The 20672-nt window shown below is 39.2% G+C and overlaps 1 protein-coding gene across 5 annotated transcripts in view; it reads right to left on the minus strand.

Annotated features, from left to right (window-relative positions):
* Positions 1–20672, minus strand: part of AGO3 (argonaute RISC catalytic component 3) — a 41753-nt gene that overhangs the window by 14770 nt on the left and 6311 nt on the right. For all 5 annotated transcript variants that reach the window (XM_040585939.1, XM_040585944.1, XM_040585942.1 and 2 more), the window contains exons 2-15: positions 17694–17865; positions 13187–13307; positions 12430–12638; positions 11147–11283; positions 8403–8537; positions 6093–6180; positions 5786–5933; positions 5375–5494; positions 3992–4114; positions 3657–3790; positions 3016–3200; positions 2570–2729; positions 1289–1379; positions 263–457 (exon numbers count right to left, since the gene is read on the minus strand). In XM_040585939.1, the coding sequence (XP_040441873.1) occupies positions 263–457; positions 1289–1379; positions 2570–2729; positions 3016–3200; positions 3657–3790; positions 3992–4114; positions 5375–5494; positions 5786–5933; positions 6093–6180; positions 8403–8537; positions 11147–11283; positions 12430–12638; positions 13187–13307; positions 17694–17865 (2018 nt within the window). The remainder of the gene's footprint in view (positions 1–262; positions 458–1288; positions 1380–2569; positions 2730–3015; positions 3201–3656; positions 3791–3991; positions 4115–5374; positions 5495–5785; positions 5934–6092; positions 6181–8402; positions 8538–11146; positions 11284–12429; positions 12639–13186; positions 13308–17693; positions 17866–20672) is intronic.

Raw genomic sequence — 20672 nt, forward strand, 5'->3', positions numbered from 1 at the left:
AAGTGCAACTTTGCTACACAACTAGTCGTCTTTGGAAGTACTTAGAAAGATATTATTTCCCAATTCTAAGACCTGTCCTTCCCAGACAGGAAACAAGTTACAGCTTTTCTTACCCAACCAACATGCTTAAGAAATTCTGTCCTTATGTCTCAATGATTTTGTGGCATCTTGGTGTAAAATGTAAGCAACTCCAACAGTACAGCTACTCCCATATGAGAACTGGAATTACACAGTCCTTCAAAAAACCCACATGTGAACCAACCTGTCGAAACTGTCCTTCAGAGACCCCGTCCCTGTAGAAGATGATACGTGTGGGCTTGAACCGTGTTGACTTGTAGAACTGGATGAGAAGTTCTCTCACCATGGAGGCTAGATCTTGGATGATCTCCTGCCGGGGTCGCTGAACTCTCACTGTGGCACAGTATCGGCTTGGATGAGCATCCATACTACCTACAACCTTCAGCGGAAGAGTACATGAGTAAAGGCTTCAAGAACAAATAATAATAATAAAAAAATAAAATAGCAAAAAAGGCAAGAGGAGCCATTTTCAAATAAAAGATGCTTATGTTAAACCAACAATCACAGTAACATTTTTAACTGGAACTTCTAGTAGGTACAGGTTTAACACCTTTTGAAAAGGGTACAGAACTTGCCCTCCAAGCACGCCGAAATGCATCTGCAGAATTGGAGTCTTCCCCTCTGTTGACAGCACGCTAATGCATATTCTTATAATCCAGACACAGACTTTTCTTTGAAGCTTTCTCACTTTCACTTCAGTTTGCATATAGTTACTTTAAACAAGGACAGTTTCTGTAACTACAATCAATGCTAAGTAAAATACTAAGGGGACAACATAGGAAGGGATTGATCAAGCATCCAACCTTGATCTCCCGGACTGTACCAACACAAGAGGCAAGTAGTATCAAAAACACTCCTGCCAAACCAGGCCTTTAAGTACTTTCTGCCTTTAAAAATACAAATATGTTATTAACTAACACAACAAAGCTGCGTTATTTCCTTTACAGTATTTTTTTTCAGAAATGTTATTTACCAGGACTGCCATTTTACTTTGATTTAAACATTCAGAAGCTAAGAAAAACCCACTGCCTGCTACTTCAGATTAGATTACTTCAGTTCTTTTAAATATATCATTAATAATACTGGACATGTGTACAAAGAACTGGGACAAGCCCTGAAACATATTTGACACAGACATAGTCCATGAGTTGCATTATTATTCTAACGTTTACCAAAGATAAAAAAACAATCCTAATTTCATAAAACTTACAGCAGCGATGGAAGGCTTCTTTCCATCTCCAGCAGGAGGGTGAGTGACATCAGCTCCCAAAAAGATCACTGGCTGCTGGAACACAGAAGGTCTTCAAAAAGAAAAAAGTGCTAAGTCACACTTGTAGATGAACAGTTGGCGCAAGGTTATTGCTCAATATGAGGTTTTGTTTCAATTTCAGCTAAGCTGCACAGAGATGCCTTCTTATCAGGTACTCAGCCAAGCCTAAACAATGAAATCTTTGTGCACAAGATGTGAATTTTGAAACCACCCCAGCAGTAGTTCCAAAATACACTGCCATTTAACTGTGGTGTGATTCTAGTGGAGAAAAGCCACAGAGCTACACCTGAATGGTACAGACTGCTTCTTACGGAAACCATCATTCTACAGGATGATTACACTAACGCTCGGAGGTCAGCTAAGCATGACTTTGGTACTGCATCAGCCATGCAACAAATGACTGGGTGCAGCAGCGCACACATTCTGGCTTACACAATTTAAGCAGCAGGATGGTCACCCAATGCCTTGAAAATGTTCTTCCACACAGTACTGTTTCGCATTTAAACTTTGGTTCCAAGCTCTCAGGAAAGAATTCTTAAGACTTATACTCCAAAAGTTTTTCTGGCTTCTACCTTGCATTATACATATTTCCACTCAAAAAATAGATACGCTTTAGCAAAGGTCAGAGTCAATGCTAATTTCTAGTCTTCAGGACCAAAAGACTTGTGCTTCTCTACAATGACCCATGTCAGAAAGAAGGGAGCACACGTGGGCTGGACTTCTCAAACGTTCCCACTGAAGGCACCACAGCAGTTGGAGCACACATTCAAATAAGAACACAGAGAACAGTCACGCAAGGAACAAGCATGAGCTGAATTACTCAGCCTGTTATAGCAAGAGAAGATGCCTCTAGTATTCTTTTACCCTTATTCACAACAGCACATTGGTATGCCCAACAGTTACATTCTGTGATGTGTTGTATGCTCTTAAACCTGCAAAAACTGCTGATTACATTCATATTTCAACACCTCTAGATCTGCAGTTTCTCTTTAAATGTTTAATACTGAACAAACATTTGAAAAGAATCTTGGCTTAAGACTCATAAGCCAACAATCACTCTGAGTCCATGCTAGAAGAAATTTAATTCTACCTCAAATATCACGTACTATTACCAGAAGAATATTTCAAATTAAAAATTTGCCACCATTAAATTTTGGATGCTAAGTAGGAAATGTAACCGCATCTGTTAAAACCCAAATCAGTCTCCACAAAGCATCTTACCGTTGATGAGGTACAAGGATGTTGTTGATTCCTCCTAGTTTAACATTAATCTTCAGGCACAGATTTGATAGGGTCTGCGGAGATGTTTTAATGACATTCTTGACTTGAACGCACTGTGTGGCCATTCCCAACAGCGTATCTCCCACACGCTTCACCTCCGCTAAGAAGCAAATATTAGGATACAACTTCAATCCATTTGAAAGTATTTTGCTGTATTTTGATCTTAGCTTAAGTCACGATAATCTAAGTATGTACATACCCTGCAAAATAACTTCCAAATTATCTCCATGCTCAGCCCTATTTACAATTCATTTTAGCTTCAGACACAAAACATTGGTTTCTAATGCCTAAAGGATAGGCCTAAAGAATTTAGTAACATATGTTGGGTGGCAAATTTCTCAGAACGATACTTGACCACATGGGTAAAGACAGAGGTATTCCCTTACCATACACCGGTGTTTTCCCTGGCAGGATGACAATGATGAGCTGAAGCCCCGAATAGGTGTTCTTGAGGTGTCGAAACATGGGCTCCACACTGTCTGCACCCTGGGCGTATTTACAGAAGCAGGGCTGGCCTTGGATCGGCATCCCCGCATCCTTGGAGATCTTGCGCAGCTGGTCTGTGAAACCCCTAAAGATGAGAAGTTTTTTGAATTTTCACAGCAGCAACAGCACACAACCACCAAAACAGATTAGAAGAACTGTGTTACTCAAACTATTCCAAATAGCTTTTCAAAGCAGCATTTTAAAAATGTTCATTATATGGAGGCTGTACAACTTTGGAACATGACAGAACAAGCAGGGGGAAAAATTCTCACATTTAGACACCTTTAGTAGTTCATTCAAGATGCTAGAAGGAACTATTCACAAAGCAGCAATGTCACAGGATCAAAACCCACAGTGTACCCAGACACAGTGTCTTGACTGTAGCTTCCAGCAAGGAAGCAAACCAGCTTGGATTCTCTCCCTAACATCTTAAGATGATTAAAACCAGGTAACACACTCATTAGAAGCCCTACTTTCATGTTTTCACTAAGATGGCTTCATTAAGAGAACAGTCTGAAGCCTGAACCACAACATGCCTTACTTCAATATTTCTTCTCTGCATTGTCTTTGTGTTGCAAAGCAAGCTATAGCCCACATTTTGATCTCAACACCAGTGTGAAACTGCTTCCCTCGCATGTCCCATACTCCATGGCTTGGGGTTGCCACTGTTCGATTCTGCAGAAACAAAAGCAACAGATGTTCAAGTGATTGAAAAAAAGTCTATGCTATTTTCAGTTTCAAGATAACAAAAAGAAATTTACCATTCAAACTCCATGATCCCTGCATTGCACAATGCAACTGAACTGACTAAAATAGTCAATGTGCATGGAAAATCACTCTTCAAAACAGAAACAAAAGACAATGCAAAAACCTGACCCGTCCTCCATACTGCAACATGGGAGCTGGAAGCACACGCCCCGTCACATGGGCCATCTCATCCCGGACTTTGAACTGGAACTCTTGAACAAATGGATCTGCATCATAATTTGCACTTCTCACCTATAAGAATAAGTTTTTTCCATGTTACAGAAGTATTTCGTTATAATTCATATAACAGAAGACTAAGAGGAATGTTGCAGAAGTGTTCTACAACAATTCCCCCTGTCATTGAAAAAAGTTCAGATTTAACTGCTCAACACTATCAACCTATCCCCAGTGAAAACAATTAATACCACATGATATATTAGATATTTTTTGTTCCCTTAGTTACTCAAGTGCTTATTTGTAGTATGCTCATTCAATAACATTTTATTTGCTTTTTGATCTATCCTGTAAGTATTGTCCTTCAGAGACAAGCAAACCCAAGATTAAACAAATTAGTTCATTTTATTACTGCACATTCATGTCTTCTGGATTTTCCAAACAGCCTTATTTTAATCACAAAATTTTGGCTAACTTGTCGGCTCAAAACCCAGACTGTTTCAATAAGAGTTATCTGTGTAAGAGTATTCAACTAAAAATACTTCAAGTCAGAAAAAAACACTGATGTTTAGAGCGTCTGGATTCAGTGCCAAGAAGATACTGGAATTATCAGATGAAAACATTTTGTGTGTACTAAAGCAAGCAGTCAAAACATCTCAAGTAGAAGACGGAGGTTCAGGGCACCTAGACTCCTTCTTCTACCCTGTTATAGATTCCTTGTATGATTCTCGATGCAAGTTGCTCCAGTTTCTACTTCATTTTAACAGGCACTGAAAATAGCAACGCTACCATCTTCAAACTATTAACAAAAAACAATGGGAAATTTTCAAGACCCAAGTCTTCAGTCTAGCTCATGATTTTCAAAGTATTCAGTACCACTACAAATATGTTCTATAATAATAACAACAATAAAAAAGAAGTATGGCTTTCAAACATCAATAGGAATCAGAAAAGTACCTAGAACAAAATCTTACTTTCATGAGTTTGGGTATTAAAATCCAAGTCCATTTCTCAATTTTTTTTTTAAAACCCTGAGGGTCCACTACAGTAAAACAGTGAACTATTAGTCCAGAGTAGTTCTGATACCTACTTGGAATTAATTGTAAAGATTGTAACACACAAGAGCCCATACTGCTGGACTCATGCTATTGTTGCAAGCTATTTTAAATAAATACTGTTAAAAAAAGTATTTTTTTGAATTAAAATCTATCAAGTTAAAGGGCTAGAAAGAAAGAATTGAAAGATTAGATTGGTCACAAGAAGTTTGTGCGTTAATGTAATCTAGTCCAGTGTTATTTAGTGAGCAGTATCACACCCAAGTGAAATTAAAGAACTAACCAATCTGCTTATTTCCTCCTGCCTATCTGGAGCAGATCTCGCTGTGGCCTTTATCATAGTTGATGTCTGATTGTCCGTTAGCTTCTTGATACACCGCTGGCCAGCTACAATATTACATACCTTAAAGGAAAATCAGAAGCGTCAATACACCACAGGAGTAATTAGAAACATCCCAACATACTGTGCACACACAATGCTATGCTATCACTATAAAACACACCCCCGGTGTGTTTAAGTAACCAGATATTCTTTCTCAGAGCTCTAAACTTTAAAGCACTAGATAGTGAGATAAAAGGATAATGAACATGTAAATATGTAAACGTGGCTGTACTGCAAAGTCCACTGCATAACCTTTTGCAAAATGATACAGCCTACCAATAGGGAGCTGATTTATCAGATTAAGTTCCTTACTTCTAAAGGCAGGTAGGTGTGTTTCTGTTCTTGTCCCACTTGTAGGCAAGGAAGATGAGGGTATTTCAGCTGGAGGTTGTATTTCTCTCTGAAATACTGTGCTACTGTTCTCTCCACAGTCTGGCCATTTTCTAACTGTAAAGGAAAGCTGAAAAGACATACATTTTATTAATATGTACAGAAATCTTCGTTGGCAACTATCAAACCCCCCCCCCCCCCCCCCCCCCAATTAATAAAATATTAGGTCCTGTTACACATTCAGTGTTAAGTTATCACACAGTTTATGCTCTGACAAAAAGCATCTTACGTTTGATGACTTGCAGGTCTTCTTGTTACATTACAAACACGGTATTTCCTTCTCATCGTTCCACAGTGAGTGACTTCTACCTTTAGACCTGCATAAAAGTACCAAAACCCCGCAATGTCATAACTACACAAAGATTTGCACAGGAGACACAAGGTTTCCTATAACAGAACATGTTCGAATCGAGCAGCTTTGATCGTCAGTGTCAAACAGCACCACGTAAGAAATTATTCTCCTCCGAAGATTTTCTTTCATTATAACTTGATTTCTGACTAATCAGGTTATTACCCTCATGTGTAATAATGTGTAATATTTAATGTTCAATGTGATCTTAATTTCTTGTAGCAGTTTCATTTAACAGGCATGTGACTAACCTCAGACACAGATGGCTGTTTTCACCATATTTTTTTTTCTCATTCTCAATGCTGTATACCTCTGAAAACCAGCAGTTCCAATATAATTTAAAAGGGTAAACCCAGATCTCTACCTCATTGTTCATTTCCCCCCCCCAGCTTTGTGCCCGCATTCAGCCTGTAATTTTAATTTCCCTGACCCAGTTTAACATTAGATTTTGAGCAGCTGAAGATCTTGTCTAAAAGCACCCAGCCTGTACACCAGAGGCTCACCAGACCTGACTCTCTATCCACAACAACGATAGCAACAATGGCAGCTTCAAGAGGCTTTCAGTGGCTCTTAACTGCGCAGGCACTGGCGGTACTGTATGTACAGAGCAAACTCAACATCTGCTGGAAGTACTGAGCTTATCACACAAGTGCTGCGTAGCATCGACATGCTGTTCTGTCTTTCCCCGGCCCCACAGAAGAGAAGGCAGTTGAAAACAGAGCCTTGGTACCCAAAAAGATTCAACCCACAGCCTACTAGCAAAGGCTTTTGAGAAAGGAGTTGGATGACTTGTCCTGTTGAATCCTGTGGATGGTAGACCACAGACTGAATCCCCCACACCCGATCAGGTCCCTAAGCACCAGACAGCAGATACTGTGTTTAGTTTACTAGGGACAGACATCCCAAAGAAGTGTCAACTGTACTTCATTGATTCCCGACAACACTAATTGCAACCTTAACATCAGTATTACTTAGAGGATGGTATAATCAAAAAATAAACTACCAGTGCCCAAATAGACCATTAAGAGAAAACACAAAGAAATAACTATGAATCACTGTGGCCAGGCAGAAAAGGGTTGTGAATACAGAAATATCTGGAACCCATTCACCGCTTTGTCATTAATCTGCAACAACACTACAGAAGGCACTACCCTCCCACAGAGCTGCTCACAGACTGCCAATTCTTCAGTGCAGGGTTTGTTTCACTATACGTGATCATATCTTGGCTGGAGTTCCCAGATACTACAGTAGTAAACCCAAATACTGACAGCCAAGGTAACCTTTCAGTATCTTCTGACTATGGTAACAAAGTGTCTGAGGCATCCAAGATCAAGCAGAGACAGCTTTCCACTCTCCAGTTACCTGTCTTCCAGAATGAAGACTGATAGATAGATGTGAAAAGAAGGCACGTTAGGACTACTACAAAATAACTCCTTTAAGCTTTTTTCCCCTAATGACTATTCTATGAACACATCTGTCCGCGACTACAGTTCAAATTTATTTTTGCTATCCTGTATTTCAAGAAAGTCTAATCTTGCATCAATTAATGCAAGCATTTAAGAGCAAAGCTGAGCTCTTTCAAGGCTTCTCTCTCTGCAAATTAAGACTGGAAAGAAAGAATATGGGAAAGCACAAAGCAATGTAGCATATATGGAGTGAAACTACTCAAACCAGCAGCTTATGCAATTCCTTTGGAATGGAATTTGGCCTTCAGCTGCAAGTTAGCAAGTGGTATTTGTTTTTCCATAAGGCACTCAGTTATTACAAGTCACTGCAACAGCATACTTTCAAAGAATCAATGATGTTAGCTTTGAAATCAATTTTCACTTTGCCTCAGTGTTAAAACAGCGGGAGACCTACAGCACGACACCACGATGGCCTCAGTGACCCTTGCTTACAAAAGGTTAGTCATCCAGCGAGGCATCTTACCTCTGTCCAGGCAATAAACAACATACTTTCTCTTTCCCTCTTTAAGCCACTGGGAACACACTTCATTTTTTATCTTTCATTTCTGTAGGGCTGCATTGTTTCATTCAGGACTAGAACTACAAACAGGGCATACTGCAATTCTCTTGGCAATTCCAGGGCCCTGCTGATGCATGCTAACCAGGAGGACTCCAGTTAAAAACCAGTCCCTTAGAATTCGCTTGGTTGCATTACCTGGGACAGAACAGATACATTTCTACTCACCCTTTATCTCTTTGGTGAATTTTACCCGATGAGAATCAGTCAGAGGTCTTGGTTGTTCATCAATATTATGAATGTCAAGAACTTCACACATAAACTGAATTACAGGTTGTGCTTTGTAGAAGGCAGTGGCAGAAACTAAAAAGAGCAAAACATTAAGTGTAAAAAAAACCAAGTAAAAAATGTTGTGGAGCAGTATATAAATGAATGTATTTTAAAATTCCATGTAACCCTCAAGCAAATGCTGTGCAGCACACTTTTTAAAAAAACAGATTAGCAAGCCTTGCAATAACTAAGTATACAAAAGCCAGCGTAGGGCCCAGTGACACATCAGCCCTCAGCACAGGCACCCTGCAACTACTTTGCATTTCGATGTTTTGAAAGGGGGTTTCCCCAGATAATGTTTATTTCTAGAGAGCTGTAACGTTCCAGGGAGACATCCTCTTTAGACTCTGTATGGAGCTATAGAGACAGTATTAATCAATCTCTACTGAAGACGTTTTAACATGAAAACCTAGGATTATTCAATATGCAATATGGTTTTGTGAGTCATGTGATCTGCTCAATTACTGAAATGATATTTGGTAGAAACATGAGCGCTATTTTGACTCTACGCAAATTCTGTTGGTGTAGTGGCGAGTACAACCCTTGATCTACCAAAATCTCGTACCCTCCCAGCATACTAATGACACAATTTCATTAAGTGACAATATACCCTTATTAACCAGGACAGTTGGCTCACTCCACAGAAGGATGACCATAAACAATCTGCTTGATGAAGTTATAAGCAACCGAAACAATATCTTTTAGTAACAAAGGTAAAGTGCCGTAGATATAGCTCAGACGCAAGCAAACTACTCCATACATATAAAACTTTAAATGGCAATAGAAAAGTAATAATTGATGAGCATTTTATTAGTTTTCCGGATCTTGTGTACCAAAACCACCACATCTCTGTGCTAATACAACGAAACATTCTTCAGACATGTGTCACTTCAGCAAGCTGCCAACTTCACATGACGCAGTCCGGCCAACGCCTCCGGATGTCGATTACTGAATGAACACAAATAGCTGACACCCCCAGTGACTGGCAGCATGCAGTTTATCTCCCACAGCAACACAAGCGACAGAAAACCACAGATTTTTGCAGAGAACCTGGTACAAGTTCAACAACTAAACCAAAAAATCAAGCAATAGGATTGGAACATAATCTTCACAGCCTCAAACCATGACAAAGCGATTGCTCCATAAACCACAGCTTACAAAGTAAGATTCACATTCACAGGAAGGACTGAAAAATTTCTACTGCCAGAGTTACTAGCATGCTTTCTAATGCTGATTAGAAAAACTTGTTTCATAGAAAGCAATGGTGCAGTAAGTCATAAACTGATGTAAATTAACTACAGTTCAGGTAGCACAAGAGTATTAACTCAGCACCTAGCATATAGATACTAGTACTGGTTATCTCTCAGACAGGTAAGATATTTACATTTTCAAACAACAGCTACACCATAACTGCTGTCTGAAAGGCAATTTTACAAGAACAAACTCGTCTGAAGTCACATAAGTATCATTCACTATTTAGGTAGACAAGAACACATGGACTTGCAAATTTTCAGCATGAAAGCTTAGTATCATCTGCAACATTTTATTATTTCCAAGACAGATGCTAATCACAACCTGACTTAAGAGTGCTTAACCTAGTGCAAAAAAAGACAAGACTATTTACCACCTTGGTTTTATAAAGCATTTCAAACAGTGAGAACAGAATGTGAACTACGAGAAAACTTCAGGCAGCACCTGCATCTCAAACACTGACAATTTTTCAATAGGGGTTTAACAACTAAAACAGAGTGCTTACAGAACCAGGGAGTCCAACACATGCACCAGCTGATCTCAGTTGCATTCATCTGGGACTTAATAAATAGTGGTACAAAGCAGATCTGATTTTGCATAAGAAAGCCCATCTCAATTAGCCCTATTCACAAAAGTGTTTGTGACATATTTTTACAGAGTTTTCTTGGAAGTACTGAATAACATCCGCTGTGGACAGCTGCATGGAGACACACCTTAAGCAACTTGCCTCTATCACTATGGATGTAACAAGCTATGCTAGGCTTTTCCTTCCTATATAGGATTTTTTTTTTTAATATGGCAGGTAAATTTCTGCCCAAACACTGACATGATGACAAATCCAGAAAAACCTAGGACTTCTAGGTAGCCTTTGCCATATAGGTCTGGTCTGAACTGGCTGAACAGGAAGCCAATGTATGCATACATACACTTCATTATTACAACCACACTCTCCTATTACCATCACAACTTTTGCAGTAGGTTGACTTCACAGTTAATGTTGTTTTTCATAAGGATATTACAAGAGACAACTACTAAATCTTCAAACTGAGAAATGAGACGCAAGTATTTTTCAGCTGAAAACCCCTTGCATGCAACACAAAGTTAACACAAACACAAAAACCCAAAAGAAAGTAGTCTTATTCTGATATAAATGCCAGCAAAATACCCTCAAGCTACTTTGACTCTCTATTATTTACAATATGAATTAAGAAATCAGTGCAGAAGACTGCTTCTGGTTACTAAATCCCTCTGCACAGATGACACCAAAAGTTATCACCACACAGAAACATGGTACCACAAACGCAAACAAAATGACTGAATGGCAAGGTCACTTTTATTCTTAGAGGCATGTTCGGTATTATCTTTATTGTTAACCCTGAATCCCAACTTACCATCGATATTGAGCATCATCTTCCACATGGCAGGCCGAACAGACTGATGGAATCCAAACCAGACCTCCCTACCCCCACCCAAGGGGTGATCATATCCTTCTGGAGCTGAGAAAAAGGAGCGGCCCACAGGGGTATACCTAGTGGAAAAGATGACCACACATTTATGCTATTGCTTTCCACACAAAAAATTCTATAATAAAGACAATAACAGAGCGTTATTATTTTTTGGAATGTTGTGCACCTGGAATCTGTGCCTAGAACCAAGTTTAAACAGTACACTCTGAATGCTTCTGTCCCCATTGCAGTGTTTTCAAATTTAGACAAAACATTTACACAAATTTCACATTTTAGCAACCACTTTCAGTTTCTACAACAAATCAAGAACCTTTTCTGATCTTCCACATCAAGCAAGTATAATCTCCATCACAGCAGATTTGGTACAACAGCATTGTATATACTGGAATGACCTTCAAATATTATTTTGCATGTTTTACTAGGGAACGTTTGAACACAACGTACACTGAGAGAAGTAATAACTATGGTGGAAACAAAGAACTAGAGGAATTCACATTTCTCAGGCAGAAAACAACTGCTCATGAACATCCACACCTCCTCACATTTGTAATAGACAGGCATTAGTACAGTAGTTAACATCTTTCATGCTTCCTTAGGATCCAGGGTAGCTGAGGAACACGGACTTCCATAAAAAAAATAAAGCTTGTGGTTTTAAGTCCGTTACACCCAATGAAAAACTGTAGTGCAAAACCATTCTACTGTCTAAAGCCAGCACTCAAACTTTAAAAGCAACTTTCACTGACCAAATAAAGAAAAAATAATTTGGTTTCTTCTGTTTCAGGGTTCTGAGATAAAGAATAGACTTTATTAGGACAGGTATCTAGCACCCATCAATGAGTGAAAAAGGCCCGTGCTTTTAGACTGTCACTGCTGTCAAGTGCATGAGACTTGGCTCAACTCGAGCCGAAACCATGAAAGCAGTGCTACAGCATACTACAATCTCTCAATATTTCAATTAAGGCCTATTATACATGTCTGCTGTTTCTTGATCTTTTCAAAGAAATCCATCACCTGCTCTGAAGTTTAAATGGCTACAGAAATACACACTTGTACGTCATTAGCTTCAGTCTCCCCAGTTCAGCTAACCAGCTGTGCTGCCTAAGGGGAATGATAATTTTTTTCTTTTCACCTGTGAAGAAACAGGGATGAAGGTCTCCCAGTGGGGATACTTCAGGTAAAGACAGACTGCAGGAAGACAGTGAACCTACTTCATGGAGGGTAGGTGTCGTAGCACCACATCGACAGCGTGAACAGGGTTAGTGCTGATAGGTTTGTCTAGTTCCAGCGGCTCAGGCAAGGTTCTTCCCGTCAAAACTTCATGCAGCAAGTGCCAGCTCACCCGAGAAACAAACTTTATTGACACTTTGAAGGGACGATCTTTTCCACCTTCTCCCGGCAATGTCACATCCAAATCCACCTGGGTGGAGGAAGGAGAGAAAAAAACAAAACAAAAAACAAAACAGCAGCTGTTTAATCTCAAGTCTGGTAGCCTTGAATTCCCACTCGTTCCCATAACTGGGCCAGAGCCTCACAACACATTTGCTAAAAGTACATTATCAAATGCACAAAATAAAGAGAACTGGGTCCTCACCAAGCAGAAGAGGATCACGTAACTTTTTGCCATCTTGAACCAGAAAACTCTTCATTCCAGAGAAACTCTGGTTTGATATTTTAATAGTACTTCACTGTAAGATGATGTATTACCGTATGTAGAATTGAGTATTTAATAGATTCTGCTGTAGAAACAGGCTACCGAATTCTAGGGGAGGTTCCAAATGCAACTATTACACGCACATTTACATACACTGGAACTTGTGAAAATACATTGGAGGGACCCTACTTCAATATGGATGCTGTAAGATACTTTTTCTCAACTCAGTAGTATCAGAAGTAGGGCTTGTTTCTTTTTCTTCCCTATGAAGCCATTGCAACTATAATTTTTTTATTTTTTCCCAGTTATCTTACCCCAGTAGTGGCCACAGGAAGCGGATTGGCTGTATAGAGGCTTCTTTTCCCATCATAAACCGGTCTACGGTCCCCAAATATTGTCACTTTAAAATGCTGCACCATTGAGTCCACCACCTCCCTAGAAAAGTTGATATTTACATTGAAGATGTTTTCAAAGAAGTATCAGACTGGAACTGGCTCCCATACCCCCTGTGTTTTGCTGAAATAGTTTCAACAAACATATTTCTGAACTATAGAACACCCAAGTGATATTCCAAAAAGGTGCTCCACATAATTCAACTAAAATAATAGATAAATACTGAAGAATAAAATCACTACCAACACAAATGCTTGAATACTGGAAAATATTGTTACTATAATGATTTCAGAAAGCCCTAGAGATGACCGAGACCTTTGGATAACCTTTTCCATAGAAAACAAGTACACACTTACCTTGGAAGACACCCACAAGCTAGTATTATGAAAAATGAGCACAAATGCCCAACTGAAAGCTATGCCAGTACCAAGTAATGTTCATCTGCTCTTCAATTAACAAGAGTTTTGAATTTTGCCTACACTGTATATAGAAGAGTATATACCCTAACAAAAAAAGTCTTCTCTAAGTCCTTAATAATCTGGGTTTTTCCCAACAGCCTGATGAAATTTGCACACATTCTCCTTTGTTATAACTTGATGGCAATAAAGAAAATAGTAACCTCATACAAGCACGGAAATTACACTTTAAAAAAACACCATGAAATTTTCATCTTATATAAATAAGGCTTCTTGATACAAGTAGTAGATAGATCAGATCCAAAGAAGCTTTTGCAATACCTCGCATTTGAATTCTTTGGGGATTATTTGTGTTTCAGAGGCACAACAACTGTACCTTACTTGATACATCATTAATTCCCTTATTCTACAGGAACGAAACACTCTTCTTAAGCATATGCAAGCTAGCATCCTCTCAAAGCAAAAGCTTACTAGTATACTGTTTTCTAACCAGGCAATATTAACCTAAAGCCATTTTTGCTGGAAGACAATAAATAATGTCTACCTCTTCAAGTAAAATTAGCAGCAGTACTTTCACTTCTCAGCTGGGACTAGGGGAAAGGGAAAAGAAATTCTCCATTTCACAGTTCTCTGTGTCACTAAACTCTCAGAATCCAAGTTCTCTCACTGGCTAAAAGCACACTAACATACTCAAGCAACTTCAAAATATCTACTTAGTACTCAACTGTGCTCCTGCACAAGTCCACTTTATCTGACTGCCCCATTCTGCACTGATGCGCTGCTCCCTCACAACACTACACACAGGGATCAGCGCACAAAACATGTTTCCGCAAGTGCCAGCTTCTTGTCACATAACCTGTGACAAAGGCAGAGGGATAAAAGTTAGTGATGAAGAGTAGGAGCAAGAGGGAGAAAGCAAGAGGCTGTGTAACGCCGAACTCCCACACTAGAGCTCTCAGCTGTAGCTCTGCTTCAAAGCAAAGCACCATTTACCTTCTGCTTTCCAGTTCACAACACAGCGGAAACACGGGTAAAGGACATCGTGATAAAGGAAAGTGAAAAGGAAACAGAAGACACTCTAGGTTTTAAAGCCTCCCTCCAGCTAACAAAGGTGCAGGTGAATTTTTAAAAAGCAGCAACTATTCAGGAACTAAACCCCCTATTTATTCCAAATAAAAGCATGCAGACAGGATGTTAGTCAGAAACTATTTCAGCAGAGCTGAGTCTATGTAAATCCACCGGCAACTTAGAAATAACTTAAAGCATGCGAGAGGGAAAAAATATATTTCTAAGGGAAATTCTTCAAAGCAGGTATTTCAGTATACTAATTTTGATTTAGACTTATGAGAGCCATTCTTCTCTGCATAATCCAGAGCACACTATCTAAAGTAATTTAGTCAGCAGATACTAGGTCATTTTCTTTTAATTGGGCTCATTTATACAAGCTCTTGCAGTTTTTAACTAACATCTGCCACATTTTTACACACATGAAAGTTGGTAGTTAGTAATTTTAAATAACCAATTTCAGTTTCCTACTTTGAAAAAAACAGTAAGCATGCTAGACTTACCCTCAGCTTTCAGATTTTAAACTACAGCTTATATTAGAATTCATAATTTACATTTTTTCAAATCTGCTGTCAAATATCAATACAAACTTCGGTCTTTCATTTGAAAATATTTGACTACTAAAGCAACTTGTTTAGGTTTGCTGCCTGCATTCAACTGGTCTTCTCAGTTTACCTTGACAAAACCCAGACAACTGCTTCTAGCAGTTGGTAACACGATAAAGAAAAGCCAGACAATGTTTTTACTGGTAGAGTAGAAAGCTGATGAGCTTCTGGACAAAGTTACATATGCATCTGAACTACACCTATACTACAACAACTACATTTATGAATGAGTAACCTCCAAAAGCACTTCAAATTAACTCCAGTCTATAAAAAGCACTTCTGGGAAACAACCAACGCTCACACAAACTAACAAAAGTCAAAAGCAACAGTTAGATAATATGAGACCTGCAAAGTGTATGAAAAGTTGTATCAGCTGCAAACATGCTCTTCAGGAAATCATTACTTAGGTAAACAAAAATATTGACCATGTCACACAAAGTTAACTTTATAAACTCAAACCAAATGTTTTTGCCTCTCTCCACGTGAACTGAAAACTGCAAAGATACAGCATTTATCTAGAGCATAACCAACTAAAACAAGCTGTGAGACACGCCAATTTTGGTTTTCAAAGGAAGCTGGAAATTACCCTACCAACAGGACCACAAAAGGGATTATTTTTTTTTTTCTTGTAAATTTTAACCAAAATTTAGTTGCTATTTTTAAAACAGCTTATTTCAAATGCACTATTTCCAAACATCTGTAGTTTCTCCCACTGTTGTGGAAACAACTCACAACACAGAATCACAGACTGTCACTGCTGGACAAACCAGAGTTCTTACAGCTTTGTCTCCCTTAGTCTATTTTAACCAAGCATTGCCATACAACAACAACAAAAAAGTGGTTTTAGTCAACACATTTGAAGTGAAATTACATTTATCTTCATTACAAGATCACACTAGAAAAGAATCAGACATACAAACCAAGTCAGTTTAGAGCAGGTTATTTCTCCTTATGTGCCTATGAGCACAGCTTCACAAGCATTCCTCATTTAACAATATGGTAGTAAATTAACCTTTCATAACAGTAAGATTATATTAAATATTCACACAGAACTGTTATATCCCAATTTTAGCAATTTATTAATTTCCTTTTAATTAATACTTAACAGGGGTATTTATAAAGCCTTTGTAACAGCAGTATGCAACTAGCAGGGAGGGAAAAAAATCACTAGTCAGAATCAGGCCTTAGCAATATGTTATTGTTAAAATGTAAAAAAACAGAATTGCAGATGAAAGAGGAAATAATTGCTTTTCAGCTACCCTGAACTTTAACTGATGAAACAATTTCACAAGAAACTAACACGTAACTCCTCTCAAAAAAATTATTCAACGCAGAGAAGAAATACAGGAAATACAAAATGTTGTAATCTTTAAAAAGCAAAAATTACAGCTTTACTATCATGTTTTCAGTTAACCGCTCTTTCTTTGGAGGCTCCTCTGGCTCCCAAAATGTATGAGGTTTCGGACAAAATACATATCTAAAAAGCTGTACTAGCAATCTGTTAAGGCTGAAGAGGACAGCTCTCAATATGTACCGTTTGCTGGATCACTAAATGAACAGGGATACAGAACATGAACATATTCGCTGCATTTAACCAGAAATTTAGCAAAAGTAGTCTAGCAAGGGATTTAACTGACCCTAATACATAGCAGACATGAAAATAAGATGGGATACAATGTGCTATATAGTAATAGAGAAAGGACACAGGTGGAGCTCAAGAGAAGTCTAACCATTTCAAAGATACTAAGCTGATTGCATGAAATGTCTATTAACAAGGGGGAAAACAGTTTGTGTGCAGTGCTTTCATACCACTACCCCTAATGGAAGCTTCCCAGCTGAAGGCCGTCTCCTCCTACACCTACAGCAATGGCTTTTAGTCAGTAGCTTCTGACCACAGTACCCCAGTGAATTAAACTGGGGAACCTTCAGATTAATCAATGCTGAAGTGTACCTCAATATCAACTCAGGGTAAGAGCACCCATGGGAGCAGATTCCTGCTACCTCACATGATTCCACACCGCAACCAAAACCAGTAACTGCCTACAGCTATACCATATTTATGTTGCCCTGAAGAATGGGGGTTGATGCCAAACAGCTCACAAACTACTGTGACCACCAACGGTTGCCCCACTTCACAGCATCTGGTCACAACCAAACTGAAGAGAACCTGGAAAAGGCTCTGCATCCATCTCTCAGATGTTTGTGAGAATTTGCACACAGGTATCCATAGCATAAAACTCAGATTTTTAAGATACATAGAGACTAGATTTACTTCAGTAGGTCCCACTTCCTTAAAAATTTCAGTATCAGTATAATTTACAACACAACTTTCACCTTCTTACCTGTTCACCCTCCGAGGACACTTATCTGGTTTGATATCCACCTCATAGAGGTAGACATCAATCTTTGGGATTTCAACTTGGAAGCAGTTGGCCAGCAGTTTAATGGGTTTGCCCATGGTGCCATAGCCAGGACGTCTGGGCACCATGAGTAGGGGCTGTGCCCCGACGGGTCCTGTGAAAGAAAAAAATGTCACAGATTAGAAGATAAGCACAACAGACAAGCTGTGTTGCAAAGGCACTACTTGCTTCTATTTCAGCAGTTTAAAAATACATAAGGCTCCTTGCATTTGCAGGTACATGTACTTGCCTCCAATTGAGACTTACTAATGCACCCCCTTTTTTTCAGACTCAGGCAATTCCCTGAACCAACTAGAGGACGAGCAGGCAGGCAGCAGAGCCAGCAGGCTGGAGGAAGGGAAAGCTAGCTGTACCGAACAGCACACATCAAACAGCGCGCTAACCTGTTAAATTCCCAACTAACACTTGCCCATTTTCCCTCCTTGAGCCTCCACCCACATCCGAACTGTTCTCTTACAGATGAGTTTCAGCTTCTGCGATCGGCACGGGTGCTCTTCCTTGTAAGAATTCACTATCGTGCAAAGTCTGTCTGCTGTTAAAGCACAAGCTTCACAAGTCTTTTCTGAACACCCCAGTAATAACAAAGTTGCTGCAAAACCAAAAATACCGAAGCAGTTCTGGATTGACGCATGTTGTTTGCGACAAACTCTTAATTTCATTGCCATTACTAGAAGACAGATTACTCTTTAATTTTGCTGGCTGAAAATGGATGAAGAGTAAAACTACTACCTCCTGTGTAACCGCACCGGTAAAGCCAAGTGGCCAGAAGAGGAAAAACTCAAGTTAGGACACAAGATTGTAAAACTCTTATTTACTTATACATTAGAGAGGAATATGCATAGCTGCTCAAAGAAACCATCAAAATCCACAAGAAGAGATGGGTATTCTGAAAGTCAGCTATTTTCCGTCTACGTTACATTCTCACTTCTCTATTTATTTTGCATCACTTAGACGAGAATCCTCAGCTCAAGATCTGGGTTATTCATGCCTTACAAAACCAAACACAGTAGTAAACACAGTCCACTTTCAAGAATTTCTACTGGCATTTCCACTAAACATCTCTTCCCCGTCAAGAAACAAAAACAAACCCAAAATGCTTTGTAGACCAAGTTTTAAAAAATTACTCATCGTACAAATGTCATGATTTACAGAGCATTTGATTAAGTTAAAAGTCCCCCCCCACACTCCTACTCAGTGACGCAGATAGCAATTCCAGCCCACTCATTTTCATAGAAGAGTTAAAATGTCAAGTGCTGGTAAAAACGTCTTATTTGCCTTTTGATTAATCTCTACCATTCCTGGAAAAAATCACATTACCTTGAAGGAAACCCTGTACCGAGTAAGAACAGGTGAACATCAAAGCTAAGTTTCACTGTAACATTTGTCTGGCTCTACACAGAAACCTACCAAAAAATTCTGAGTGGGCTTGGCTTAGAGCCATGAAACAAACACATAAACCAAGAACCATCATTTAAAACACCCTCACAGACTCAGCTCATGCAAAACTTGTTCCAAGCATCTGTTCTCTTCAACTTTTTCTTCATTTTAATACTGTCACACGAGTAAAAGCAACTCTACAATTTACTCCAGATATATTTTCAAATATAAGCATATGCAAAAAATTACTACTAAACATCTGAGTGACACAAATGACTCAACAGCTTATTTTAATATTACAAAGACATACATGCCATAGCTTGTATTTAGTTCATATCTGTAGGAAATGCTAAAAAACCCTGCTGAAATAAAGATAACATTAAAAAGATTGCTATAGTCTGGGCTGCCCTGTCTCCCCCCACCCCATTTGTTAAAAATCACGTAAAATGTGAAAACGGTTGCTAAAATCTGCCAGCACAGAAGCAACAGTCAGTGTGAAGCCAACCTTCATGAACCTTCCATGAAGAAGTTGAAGTCCATGAACAGGGACATACGGCATGGCTGAAACCTTTGCCTCCATCTCCTCTAGAAAACTCCACCAAGTTGAACTTTTTAACTAAGCAATCAGCTGCTGGAGAAGAAATAAACCCCTTCGCAGGAATGCTATCCTGTTGTTTACCCCTTCGCTTAGATTAGCGGAATCCTAGAGATGAACCGCACAGGGGCAAAAACTTGAAACTGAGAAATGATGTTTGGTTACTAATACGAGGCAGGGTGCGCTTCAAAATCCTGGGGCGTAAAATAAATGCTCTGCTCAAAGCCAAGTATGCAAGCAGGCCTCCAACCTCTGCTCCTTGGAAAAGTGCTGAACAAAACAAGAAAATACCAGTTGTTAAGACAAAGGCTTTCTTTAGCCTCACTCGTTCAGCCGTACCACACACGGCTCTGCAGGAAACAGCTTGCTCTGGCAGCAGTTAGAACACAGATTTTGGCAAATGGGAATTAAGCGACCAATAAATGAATGAGAAGTGCAGGTCTACACACTATTCAGGAATGATATTTAAAAATGCAGCTGATTTTGTTACCATTTTGTGCGATACACATGCTCTCTTGGACAAGTTAACCTGAAAACATGAGTATGTCGTAACTCAATCCTGCTACCACTGTCCAAATACACTAGCACCCACTCGGAGTATCCTGCTTTCAAAATACACTAAACAGCCAGATTGCACGTTGTTAAAGTCTGTGTCACCGACTTCAAACCTGTGACTCAAACCCCAATAAAACATAAATAACAAGCGACGCTCTCTGAGGACAGCTACTGCTCCCGTATCGTATCAGTGACTCACCCAACCTCATGCCTAAGTCCTGTGTCAAGCTAATGGAAATAAACACACAAACCCAAAGTACTCAAAGTAGTATTCTTCTGAACAGCACAAAGTGCCTATAGTTGGCAGCAGGCTGATTCCTCCGTGTTATTTAACCATTGCAAAACCAAAGTGTTAAAGTTTCAAAGAAAACCTT

Source organism: Falco naumanni, chromosome 3, assembly GCF_017639655.2.
Source record: "Falco naumanni isolate bFalNau1 chromosome 3, bFalNau1.pat, whole genome shotgun sequence".
Taxonomy (NCBI): domain Eukaryota; kingdom Metazoa; phylum Chordata; class Aves; order Falconiformes; family Falconidae; genus Falco; species Falco naumanni.